Below are 13803 nucleotides of genomic sequence, written 5' to 3'. Positions count from 1 at the left end.
AGTATCTGTGAAAATGCACAAATGTAGGAAAATAAAATAAAGCCACTAGACGTAACTTCTCGGGATCCTCCAAAAAGTCCACTGAAAAATGACCACCATTTTACGGAGATTATATTTCATCCCATATGATCTCATCTCATTTCATTTCATTTCATGCCATGTTTCATATTAATCGACTTCATTATATTTCACTTCATATTGTCATTTTTCATATAAAATATATATTTAAACTAGCGACCCGCCCTCGCTTCGCTTCGGAAACATTAAATTTTATTATTGACAGGCGAGTCCCGCCATGTTACGCGCGGTACGACAATAACTGCGGGTGACACCGCGGGGCGATCCTAGTCTAAAAAAAGTAGCCTAAATTACTCCTTATATCATCAGCTACCTATTAATGAAAGTCTCATCAAAATCGGTCCCGCCGTTCCAGAGATTAGCCGGAACAAACAGACAGACAGACAGACAGACAGACAGACAGACAGAAAGACAGACAAAAATTGTAAAAAATGTTATTTTGGTGTATGTACCGTATATATGTATATTTCATATGCATGTAGTAAAAGCGGTTATTTCAATATTACAAACAGACACTCTAATTTTATTTTTTGTATAGATATATAAAATTAGGCGTTATGGTATGACATCCTTGCCTTTCCAGTTGGAAAAATAATCTTACCTACTCTATAAAGTTTTCTGACTTCTGCTTTCCTGTCATTTATATACTTTAGTTAGTTGTTGATTATTTACAATTTTTAATACCCAGTTTGTTTAATATTTTTAATTCGTCGGTCTCAATTATATTTATTTAAAATGAAATCTAAATCAGGTTTAACTCGTTTTCACAATTGTTACATTCTTCGTGATCGTAAAATTATCAAAGAAGATTTATGGATACGAGATGGAAAAATCGAAAATCCTGAACGTGTTTTTTATGTGGAACAACTTGAATCAGACATCACAGTTGATTGCGAGGACCTACTTATTGCTCCCGGGTTCATTGACATTCAGATAAACGGTAAAAACTCAAAACTATGTCGTAAACTTATATTTACTAGAACTCTAATGTCGAAGGCTTTAAAAAATGTTATAATGAGAAGTAAAATGATCAATCAATAGGCTTACAGAAGTTATAAGTTAATGAAGCTATAATTAAATGTTGTATAATAACACATATTACGAAGAAAAAATTAGTTTTTTAACTTATAACTTTGAATTTTGAAATCTAATTATTTTATTTATTATTTATTTGCTGGTCACGTATATATTATTATGTTTGTCTATTGTATAAATAATATTAGATACACATTACAAAATTACACTACATTTTAAATATTTTTTTAGAAAATAATTAATTGCCTTCTAGCCAAGTCTTCAGTTTTGCATGAATAATATTCAAGTCTATATCACCTTAAATCTGATGAGGTTAAGGGCAGATATTTTCCTCAAAATGATTTTAATGATACATTTTATAAAGCCTCCAAAATTATTTAGTTTAACCATTAATTTGGGATGAATACCTTAGTAATTTTTTTATTGCCCGTGTAGGCTGACGTGCATACGGCCCACCTGATGGTAAGTGGTTACCGTTGACTATGGACTTCAGCAATGCCAGGGGCAGAGCCAAGCTGCTGCCTACCAAAATCATTGTGTTGTTGAAAGAGTAATTTGAAGAATGTCAACAGACTTGTGATCCTGGTGTAGGTTTAAGAGGCCCCTATCAATTTGCATTACGCTCATCTCCATTCTCCACATTCCTCTCCCTGCCTAGCCAAATTTAATAGGGACCTGCTAGTCATTTTGATCAAGTATAAAATTGTATATGGAAGTTCTTGACAAGCCAAGGACTTTTAGTAGGTTATAAAGAGATTTTGCTGTTAACATCTCACCTCCACTATGGCAGCATATAAACTAACCACAAATTCAATTATGATTAGGTCATGCGTGAAATTATAGTATTTGTTACTTTTTTACTGTATTGTTTTAATTTTATTCTTTCTGAAGTCACAAATATTTTTATACAATTAGAGAATAGTTAAATAAATAATAAATATTTACTAACAATCACGCCACGTTAACTGGTCCCGTGATAAGTTCGTAAAGAACTTCTGTTACAGGTACCAAATAACGGAAATAAATGTAAGATTTTTATTATACACATACATATATATAAGATACATCCATAACCCTGGAAAAGACATTTATGTTTATCATACAAATATCTTCCCTTGGCGGGATTCGAACCCGCGACCCCCTTGTGTAGTGACCATGTCACTTACCACTACACCAGACGGCCGTTAGTACAATTGATGATAAATAACACCTTATCTGTGCTAAAAAAATTAAAATAATAAACATGAGATGTCTTTTAATTATATCTATGACCCACAAAAATAAATAAATTACTTTAGTTTACATTTTTTGCAATATATGTATAGTCATACAATTCATATTATCTGACATTTTACAAAAAAAAAAACCTTATTGAGTATAGCTTATATAGATGCTTAGACTATTATGTATTCCTTTATTTATACAATTTGCAAAAGCGGATACCAAATAACATTTTAATTTCTTAGACATTATCTAAGAAATTAAATTTAGTTACATAGTTACATATATTAAACTATAAGTCAAGAATTCTTCGGAGACAATTAGGTAATTGAAACATATTTTTTCATGAGCCTTCACATAACACCGTAGCTTAGTGACATTCCAACTCCAACAAATTCCAACATATCATATGAACATACTACAGCACACCTGATCACATATTCAAACTATGCACATTACACAAATAAATACTCCCTGCCATCTTATTAATTAATAGTCATTAGCTGTAGGGTCTTTGAGATCCTTTATGCTTAAAAATAATGTTATTATTTTTATCTGGAAATATGCTATGTATGCAATTGTAGGCTTTTGACCAGATGTACCAAGGCTATGACAGTACAATGAATGCAAAAAAATCAATCTTACCAGATTTACAATGCACTATGCAAAAGTCTATCTATACATTTCATCTTTAACCACTAGCTCCAAGGACAACTTTTACTAACAAAACAAAATGACAATTTGGCCAAATTTAAACTTATTGAAAATGACTGCTTAATAGAAGAGGCTAGATTTGTTGGTAGTTGCAAATGGTCTACTACTAAAACAAAAACAACTTCATTAATTTTCAGGTGGATGGGGTGTTGACTTCTCTAGAGATTCTGATAACATTGAAGAAGGCGTGGCTAAAGTTGCAAAGAATTTGTTAGCTCATGGAGTAACAGCATTTTGTCCTACGATGATTACATCAGATCAAGAAATTTATAGGCAAATATTACCAAGAATTAAGAAAACCCAAGGAAACAAAAATGGTGCTACAGTACTTGGAGTACATTTAGAAGGCCCATTTATAAGCCCTACCAAAAAGGGAGCTCATGTTGAGTCCTATATAAAAAATCCTCATAGGGTAAATATAATTTACATTTTACGATTACACATATAAAATCATAATATACGAATATGACATTGTTCATGATCAATACTCAACTTGAGTTTCGTTAGTTCAAGTTCTATAAAAGAAAATAATTTAATCTTCCGTCCTTTAACGTCAAGCCATCATTAAGATCAAAAATATCATTCATCATAATATATGTACTTAAAATAATATTTTTTGCATATATTTATTTAGTATTTCATTGGTAAAATGTATAATTACATCCACCAAACACTTGGTGTAAATTCCATACAAGGGCCTGCAGCAATTCATGTAATATCATAAACATTGAAGTCGTCGTGGCCTAAAGGATAAGACTTCCGGTGCATTCGTGTTGAGCGATGCAACGGTGTTCGAAACCAATTTTTCTTCTACGTACTTAACAAATATTCACGATTGACTTCCACGGTGAAAGAATAACATCGTGTACAAAATTATAATTTGCGTAATTACTGGTGGTAGGGCCTCTTGTGATTCCGCACGGGTAGGTACCTCCACCCTGCCTATTTCTGCCGTGAAGCAGTAATGCGTTTCGGTTTGAAGGGTGGGGCAGTCGTAACTATACTGAGACCTTAGAACTCATATCTCAAGGTGGATGGCGGCATTAACGTTGTAGATGTCTATGTACATCGGTAACCACATAATACCAAGTGGGCTGTGAGCTAGCCCACACATTAAAGCAATAAAAAATATTAAAAAACAGGCAGTCCTTCATAAACCAATATAAACCCATAGACAACTAAATATGAAATAAATGAATAATATTGCTAATTCTATTTTTTTAAACATTTACGAATTGAAATTTGTCATTCATTAGTGGAATGGAGATAGTTGTGAAATCCAATAACACAGCATATAAAAGTACTGAAAAAATGGGTATATAAATTAATGTATAAAATGATAATTCATATCATGTTTACGCATATCTGACGTTTAAGTGTATGTTACACAAAGGCCAATAAATATCATTATCACTAACACACTTTGAATGCTATTGAACTTTTACTAGAGCTATTGAACTTATTACATCCAATCCTATTTATTTATGAAATAATAAATAATATTATGTAAAACTCATACATGTATTAAACATAGAAATAAATCTTTAAAGATGCCATCATTACTTGAAGAATGAGGTGCCTGTGTTATTAAGCCAAGGTGCCAAGTTATGCTATTTATATTGGTATTCAGCTTTCAAGATATTTTCCAAAGAAATGTGCACTTAACAGTTGATAATAAACGAGTTCCTTAATAATACCACTGAATAAAAATCAAAATGCCAAATAAAAAAGAACAATTTGTCTCAAAATGGACTATTCCTTTATTCAAGGACAAAAATAATATTAACATTTGGATTTTAGGGTATAGATACTATTAGAGAAGTATACGGTTCTTTGGATAATGTGGTAATAATCACACTAGCTCCAGAACTTCCAGGTTGTTTTGAAGCAATCAAGGATCTCACGAATCTTGGTATCAAAGTTGCTCTTGGACATTCCATTGCCAGTTTGGCAGAAGGCGAAAAGGCTGTCGAGTGCGGTGCTAATTTAATAACTCATCTCTTTAATGCAATGCTACCAGTAAGTCATTTAATTAAACATAACCTTTTTATAGATGAGTCGACTATTATCAAAGGCGGCAATCTGACTTTTGGACAATGATTGGTAAATCAGAAAAACGAATTATTGACTTTGTATTCCATTGGCAGTCACAAAACTCTTCGGAACGACATCTTAGATAAATAACAGGTTATAGTGAGGGGTAGATCTCAGGGGTATTTAAAACTATGGGTTAGTCACCAATATCGAATTTCGAATTTTAATCTTCCTTTATCACAAACAATTTTCAATTTTAAACAATAATTACATTTAGACGCGGGCGCACGCTATTCACACTCAAAACGGAAGCGCCCGGAACATAGATTATACACTGTTACAAGATTGACATAGATACTAACTATGTATAGCGAGCGGGCATACGGCCGCGAGAGTGACGTACCGGTCGGTTTGCTACATACTCCCCCTCTAGTCCTGGAGGACGCCCTCGCTCCTGGACTAGCATCTCATTACTACTGGGCTGAGGGACAGGCGCAAGACCAACCATACCACCAGCTGCGGGAGAAAGACGTGGAGCTTCAGCACATGGTTCAGCATGCCGTGTCGTCATATGCCCTGGAACTCGAGAATCTGTTTTAACATTATTTGGGGGACGACCACGTTTCTTTTTAGGCATCACCGGCCGCGGAAGAGCATCACTCTGATTCTCACGGTATAGAGTGAGATCGTTCACATGATATTTCCCTAAAACTTCATCAGGTTTGTCAACATGCGCGACGTGGTAAGTAGTAGGGCTGACCTTTTTAACGATGCGATACGGACCATCGCGTTTTGGAACAAACTTAGAAGCAAGGCCATTAGCGCTCTTACTGAGGACATGTGATTTGATGAGAACCATGTCACCTTCGTTGAATGTTTCAATGGGCCGTCTCGAACGATCAGCATACCCTTTAGCTTTATCTTGAAGCGTCTCTACACGTTCGCGCACCGCTGAAAAGGAGTTAACAAATTTCCTGAGATAGGGAGTTATTTGGGGAACAAAGTTATCTTTGTCTAGAACAGCACGAAGGTCATGGGTGACTTCTGTGGGGGACCTCATCTCTCTGCCAAATGACAAGTAAGCAGGTGACATACCTGTGGTGCGACATTTAGCGTTATTAAGAGCGAATCGAATCACTGGTAACATGTTTGGCCAGGAAGTGTGGTCACATTCCACGAGTTGTGCTAATAAAGTCTTAAGATCTCTGTTTTTACGTTCGGCGGGGTTTGCTTCTGGGTGATAGAGAGGGATAAGGTTTTGCTTTATCCCCAGGATGGACATGCATTGACGCATGACTGCCGAAATAAATTGTACGCCATTATCAGAAACTAGTCGGCGTGGAAGACCAAACCTCATAAAATACTCCTCTATGAGGACATGTGCACACGCCTCAGCAGTAGCTTCCTTTAATGGGAAAAGTTCTGTCCACCTCGTAGCAGTATCTTCTATAAGCAAGATCCAACGCTCCCCCTGTTTTCCAGGTGGCAACGGGCCGAAAAGATCAACTGCCAAGACTTCGTTGCGCTGGTTCATCACCGGCGTCTGCAATAGACCTGGAGGCTTGGTATTAGCAGCCTTATAGCGTTGACAATGGATACATGCCTTTACATAGTCGGTTATGATTCTTCTTATTCCTGTGAAGTAGAACAGACGTGAGACTTGTTGGTAAGTCCGGTCAATTCCTGCATGTCCAGCGGTAGGGGCATCGTGAAGCTCTTTGAGAACGTCGGTCACTTGATGGGCAGGAATGACTAATTGTGGGGCCTCGGCATCAGAATCCGGATTAAGTCGATATAAAACACCTTGTTCCATTAGAAATCCTCTTTCTGACCATCTTTTAGCAGCAAGTTCATCCACTCCTTCCAGTTCTGTGACGATCTTCTGTATTTCCGGATCAGTCAACTGGTCTTGACGTAACTGGGTAGGTGACTTGGTGGGCAGGTCGCAAATGACAGAACAGATGCCGCAGTTATTTTGTGTTTCGTTGGAACAGATCGGTCTACTTAACGTGTCAGCGACAACGTTAGCTTTTCCTGGGGTGTACTCGAATCTGATGTCAAATTCTTGGAGTTTAAGCGCCCAACGGACCAACCTACCAGCAGGAGACTTTAAAGAAAGCAACCAACGCAAGGGTTGGTGATCACTGCCTATAATAATTGGTTGGCCGTCGAGGTATGGCCTGAAACGCTCCACGGCCCAGACTACAGCAAGCGCTTCCCGTTCTGTAGTAGAGTAGTTGCGCTCCGCTGCGGTGAGTAGGCGGCTAGCATACTCGATAGGCCTTTCGTCCTTGCCTTCCCCTTGAGCTAAAACTGCGCCAAGTGCATAGTTGCTCGCGTCGGTACGCAGTACTAAGGGTTGTTTAAAATTCGCTTGAACAAGTACGGGCGCCGTGGTCAGCAGACGCTTCAATTCTTTGAATGCCTGTGTTTGTTCAGGTCCCCAGCTCCATGTGTAATTCTTCTTGGTCAGTCGAGTAAGCGGTTCTGCTATCTTTGAAAAGTTTGGAATAAACTTCCTGAACCAAGAGCATGTTTGGAGAAAAGTTTTTAAATGTTTTAGGTTAGATGGTTCCAGCATATTAAGGACAGCACTGACCTTCTCAGGGTCAGGAGACACACCGTCTGGAGTGATGACGTGGCCCAGATAACGGACCCTTTCTTTGGCAAAAGTGCACTTCTCTCTGTTTACGTGAAGTTTAAATTCAGACAAACGACTAAAAACAGCTTCCAGATCTTGTAGGTGTTGCTGGAATCCTTCTGAAATAATTAACAAATCGTCTAGATAAGCAAGTACTGTAACATCCTTCAAAGCAGCACAGGAGCGTAGACGATCAATAAGCCTTTGGAAAGTCGCCGGCGCATTCTTCAAGCCGAACGGCATTCTTTTAAAACGGTAAGTGCCTAGGGGGCAGACAAAAGCTGTTTTGTCTCTGTCTGCTTCTCGGACCATAACTTGCCAATATGAAGAACGAAGGTCTATTGTGGTCATGTAACAATTCTTCTTCGTACTCTGGAGAAGATCATCAATGCGTGGGAGTGGGTAAGTATCCGATTTGGTTACTTCATTTAAGCGCCTGTAATCCACGCAGAATCTTACATTACCATTGGACTTCGGTATCATCAATGCAGGAGAGCACCAGGCGGATTCGCACTCTTCAATGATGTCATCTGCCAGCATCTTCTCTATTCCATTCTTCATCGTCTCCTTCTTGGAAGGGTTAAGGCGATAGGGCGGCACAGCTATCGGGGGGTGATCTCCGGTGTCTATGCAATGTTCTATGAATGGTGTCGGACCTCCCCCTGCTGTAAAAATACTTTCATGCCGAATAAGGAACTCAGACAATGCTTGGCGCTCAGCTGATTGCAAGTGCATGCCTTCATCATCCCGAAGCATGTTAGTAGAAGCTATGCACACACCACGAGACATAGGTTCAAAAAGTAATTTATAATGCACCTTAGCATCAGTACTAAAATACCATTCATGACGATGAAAATCAATAATAACTTTGGCAGCATTAATAAAATCAATACCCAGTAAAGTTTCATTATCATTAGAATCAGGGAAGATTATAAATGGAATATTAATCACTATGTGTTCTAACCTCACTGGTAATATGGTTGTCAATACATCCATATTCCGAACATGCCCATCAGCAAGTTTGACTCGCCTAGTGGAGGGAGTAAGAGGGTGACCCTTATGCAGAAGGAGAGCATACAGCGTGTGACCAGCAATACAATGCTTAGCTGCTGTATCTATAAGTGCAGTACCCTGTTTACCGAGAACTTGAATTTTGAAAATAGGCCGTAAATGCAAATACCTATCATCACTCTCACGGTCGTACACGGACGCTACAACACTTCCCTCACATGTACAATAATTAAAATTCAGACAATTATCAATTTCCACACATTCGTTAATTTTTCCAAAATTACACTTACTGCCTTTTGTGTCACAGTCATGGTTAGTTGAAAATTTTAAATTATTACAATTTGGTTCAATTATTTGATTATAAGGTAAAAATGAGTTCTTACATTTAGGTCTAATTCCCTGGTTAAAACAAATATTTAAATTTTTACACTTTGTCCGAACATCCTGATTATATAAAACATGAGAATCACAAAAGGTTGGCATCTCATTATTACTAGTGCAATTACAGTTAATATTCTTTGACACAGAATCATTACAGTCATGAAAATAAGATTTTCTGGAAGTAGGGCCTCTGTTAATGGTAGCATAATTAATATTTGCATCCCGGTTACAAAAATTTTGACATTCAAAATTACTCAGAAAATTATTTTTGTCATGCTGCTTAACATCATACATTGCATTCTGAACAGGTAAATTAGAACTAATTGTGTTAGTATTATTAACATTACACTGAACACTGTAAAACGCATTATTGTCATTTTGCACACCCTCGGAAAAGTTAGATTGACTTTGCTCACCTCGGTTGTTTAACTTACGGCACTGTTCCCGTGCATGTCCAAACCGTTTGCAGTAGGAGCACACTGGACGCTGTTTCTTCGTGGTCACGAATCGCTCTGCAGAACCTGGCACAGCAGCGGCAGGCGTGGCAACGGTAGGCTGGGCGACAGCGACAGGCACAGCGGTAGCGGGCACGACGGCCGCGGCGGAGTTTGGAAAGCGCGCGCGCGGCGCCGGGGCACTCGCACGAGCGGCGCACGGTTCAGGCAGACTCGCAGCCTGGGCCGGCTGGGCACGGATCGAACGCACACCACTAGTGGACGACACTGGTCTCGATTGAGTCTCCTCTATCGAATCTTCTATATTCCGAGCATGGTTTAATAATGAATTGAAAGATGTGATTTCTTCACGGCGCAATCTTGTGCGTATTCTATTATGAAGCAACCCGTATATCATATCAAGTTGTACTTTTTCAGTAATATCATCCCGCGGTAGCTTTGCCATAAGCGCACGAATACGAGCAACAAACTTGTCTGTGTTTTCGTTATCCTGCGGGGAAGCAAATATTTCCAAATATATTCTATGTGGTGGAAGGCGGGTGCCATATGCATATATTAAATTTTCTTTGGCTTCGTTCCAAGTGGAGATGTGATGCTTTAATCCTAGCCACCACGTAGCTGCGTCAGCAGACAAAAGCATGGCTAGGCCTCGTATGATGTTAGCGTCAGATACTTGAACGCATTCTGTATAGCTTTCAATTGCATCTATAAAGGCCTCAACAGATTCACCAGGTGCACCGCTGAAAGAAGCTCTGCAACGCGCCAAGGTACCATCTACGTTCACTGGGGGCATCGGCGGAGGTGCCGGAGTCGACGATCTTTGTTCCATCACGTACGACATAATGTTCTTAAATGTTTCGGCCTGCGAACGTTGCAGCGAGGCCATCAACGCTGAAACATCATCCAAGTTGAACGTAGAATTGTTGCTACGTGATTCGGCGTGGAGGCGATCATGGGGGCTGTCATGCTCCTCGTGATTTTCGTTGGCATTTGCATCTGCAGCAGGAATAACATCGTCTTCGCGACGTTGCTGGCGATCTTGATTTCTAGTTAAAGGCATTCTTTACAATTAAGCACCAACAGCATACAATAGTTAGCAAATTTTTCACAAAAGCGTGCGCGCCATTTTGTTAGTCCAAGCAAGAAAAAAATTAGGAAACGTTGGGCAGCCAGATATAGTGAGGGGTAGATCTCAGGGGTATTTAAAACTATGGGTTAGTCACCAATATCGAATTTCGAATTTTAATCTTCCTTTATCACAAACAATTTTCAATTTTAAACAATAATTACATTTAGACGCGGGCGCACGCTATTCACACTCAAAACGGAAGCGCCCGGAACATAGATTATACACTGTTACAAGATTGACATAGATACTAACTATGTATAGCGAGCGGGCATACGGCCGCGAGAGTGACGTACCGGTCGGTTTGCTACAAGGTTAACTATTAACCTTTATTTAATGCAGGTTTTGAACCGTATTCTTTGAAGGAGACGATTATATTCAAATAAATCTGTATTGACATATCAATAAAAAATTTTTGTCCAAAGGTACAGATTGCCACCTTTGATAATAGACGACTCAGATATTAATCAAACTTTTTTTATTAAAATATGTATTATCAATATTTTTTTTATAGTTCCATCATCGTGATCCAGGATTAGTAGGGTTACTAGCTTCTACGATGAAAAAACAAGTATATTATGGTATAATAGCTGATGGTATCCACACTCATCCAGCAGCGCTCAGAATAGCAAACAGAACTAATCCCGAAGGTAATCCCCTGCTTCGCTGAATAGCCTAGTAGAGCGTGATCAATTATGCTTACGCAATGTAAGCACCAGTTATTTTCTGGTGTTATGCCTTCAAAAGTAGCACGAGCATGCGAGCTATCAGATAGGTTCTTATTTATTTATTGCATACAAAAATACTTTCTTAAATATATGCGTAATAGTAATTCTTCTAGGTCTGCGGATTACTCTTACTGCTAAAACCAGATTTTCTTGACTCACCACCCTGCCTATTTCTGCCGTGAAGCAGTAATGCGTTTCGGTTTGAAGGGTGGGGCAGCCGTTATAACTTTACTTGAGACCTTAGAACTTATAGCTCAAGATGGGTGGCGCATTTACGTTGTATATGTCTATTGGCTCCAGTAACCACTTAACACCAGGTGGGCTGTAAGCTCGTCCACCCATCTAAGCAATAAAAAAAATTTAAAAAACTAATATTAATCATTTTGATGTCAGGTTTAGTACTAGTAAGTGATGCAGTGCCAGCGCAGGGACTACCGGATGGTAACCATCGCATTGGACCGCAAATCGTGACGGTAGAAGACGGTTGCGCTTACGTCACTGGAACGAAAACCCTCTGTGGAAGCACTACTGCCCTGGACTCCTGTATTGTGAAATTTAAAGACTCGATTGGTAATTTAACTTTCATTATTAATACACCGCTGATCCGACTAAGTCGCGGCCTATAGAGTATTAAGAGATCATTAGAGTTATTCTAAATTTTTTGTGAATTTGAATGAAGATTATAGTCATCTAGGGTTACGATGAGTCCCTCGGTCCGGGGATCTAGGGCGACCCGCGTCTCATAACAAAGGATAGTGCAACCGGGACGCAAAGTTATTTTAAATATTGTAGTTGTAGAATTCGTAGAACAAATTAAATCTCACGATACCAGCTTACAACGTTGTGCAATCGCGAAACAATACTAGTTATAATTTACAGAGTAATTTTTAGAGGTGAATCGAAACCACGTGTTCCATTGAACACGGCTGCCCCATGCTTCAAACCGAAACACATTACTGCTTTACGGCAGAAATAAGCAGAGTAGTGATACCTACCCGTGCGGACTCACAAGACGTCCTGCCGCCAGTAAATACGAAAATTCAATGACAGGACAATATATTACGAAAATCTACGAAATTAAGAATATAAAATATGGAGTAAAAATTCACTTGTAATTCCAACTCGCCAAACCTAAAGACCGCAACCACGTTTATATTTTTTTCAGAATGTAGCTTGGAATATGCATTGGAAGCAGCCTCATTACATCCGGCTAAGGCTTTAGGAATTGATGACAAGAAAGGGAATTTAAACTTTGACAGTGACGCTGACTTCGTAATACTTCACCCTAAAACATTGAAAGTTCAATCCACCTGGATAGCTGGAGAATGTGTATATAAATGCCAGAACTAAGACATGAACAAAACCAATATATTATATTTTAAAAATAATATCAGTACAATTGGGACGATGATAATTTTGAGAAACGTATTTCTCGACATTATACGAATGATATCATATATACGTAATAACATTTAAGTTCTGAATAAAATTCCCAATTGTGCTTCGTTTCAATATTTTCAGTGTAAAATTTCTTTAAATGTTCTATCGTCGATAGTCGGTGGCTAAAATGTCTTACGAACTATGAAGCTGGCGAAATTTCTGAACGTTAGAAGGCTAATTCTAATTATCCTTGTAATTTTTTACCGAACGCTGGTAAATCATAAGGCATTATTATTTAAAATTTAATCTCATTGGAAAAAATGTTATAAAATGTCAAAAATTGGATTTTACGAATAATGTATTTTTATTGCTGCGTATATAATTATTTACAATACAAGCAAACAGTAACCTTAAGTTGAAACGCACACATAGTAGCGTTTAATGAAATATTAATAAAAAAAAATGAATATGCCATGTTTTAATATTTTGAAAAGTAAACATTCCCAGTACAAGTACTGTATTATCACTCAGCACTTGCAATTTGTTAATAATTAAGTGTGTAAAACTATCCATAGTTACATTAGTATGGTAGGCAACGGCTTGGCTGTGCCCCTGGCATTGCTGAAGTCCATGGGCGACGGTAACCACTCACCATCAGGTGGGCCGTATGCTCGTCTGCCTACAAGGGCAATAAAAAAAATGAACATACTAGTTAGGAGGAAATGTTACTTAAGTTTTTAACTTACAATATTGTGATAATCTGATATACATACATTATAAAATTGTGATAGTTAGTGATACTGAACGAGACAATTACTACCATTAATTATATAATTAAATGTGATTTTTTTATTTACAAAAATTATCTTTTGAAATAAATATCATCGTTATATTTTGTTTTTCTGTCATTTTCCTAACATTAATTTCATAAGTCAGATTTCAAGCTTCACTGCATAGCTAACGGCGCCTTTAGAGGTGAATGTTGCCGCCCACCTTTAA

The 13803-nt window shown here is 38.0% G+C and overlaps 1 protein-coding gene across 1 annotated transcript; it reads left to right on the top strand.

Annotated features, from left to right (window-relative positions):
- The first annotated feature begins 694 nt into the window (after window positions 1-694).
- LOC101738216 (N-acetylglucosamine-6-phosphate deacetylase) lies at window positions 695-13696 on the top strand. The gene is made up of 6 exons (XM_004927781.4): window positions 695-1018; window positions 3186-3460; window positions 4849-5067; window positions 11211-11346; window positions 11818-11994; window positions 12590-13696. Exons 1-6 carry the CDS (start codon window positions 814-816, stop codon window positions 12772-12774), a joined length of 1197 nt encoding a protein of 398 aa, XP_004927838.1. The 5' UTR covers window positions 695-813; the 3' UTR covers window positions 12775-13696.
- The last annotated feature ends 107 nt before the right edge of the window (window positions 13697-13803 follow it).

The sequence above is a fragment of the Bombyx mori genome, chromosome 13 (assembly GCF_030269925.1).
Source record: "Bombyx mori chromosome 13, ASM3026992v2".
In the NCBI taxonomy this organism is placed as follows: domain Eukaryota; kingdom Metazoa; phylum Arthropoda; class Insecta; order Lepidoptera; family Bombycidae; genus Bombyx; species Bombyx mori.
The sequence above is the reverse complement of the archived record's forward strand: the minus strand, read 5'-3'. Positions and strand labels throughout refer to the sequence as shown.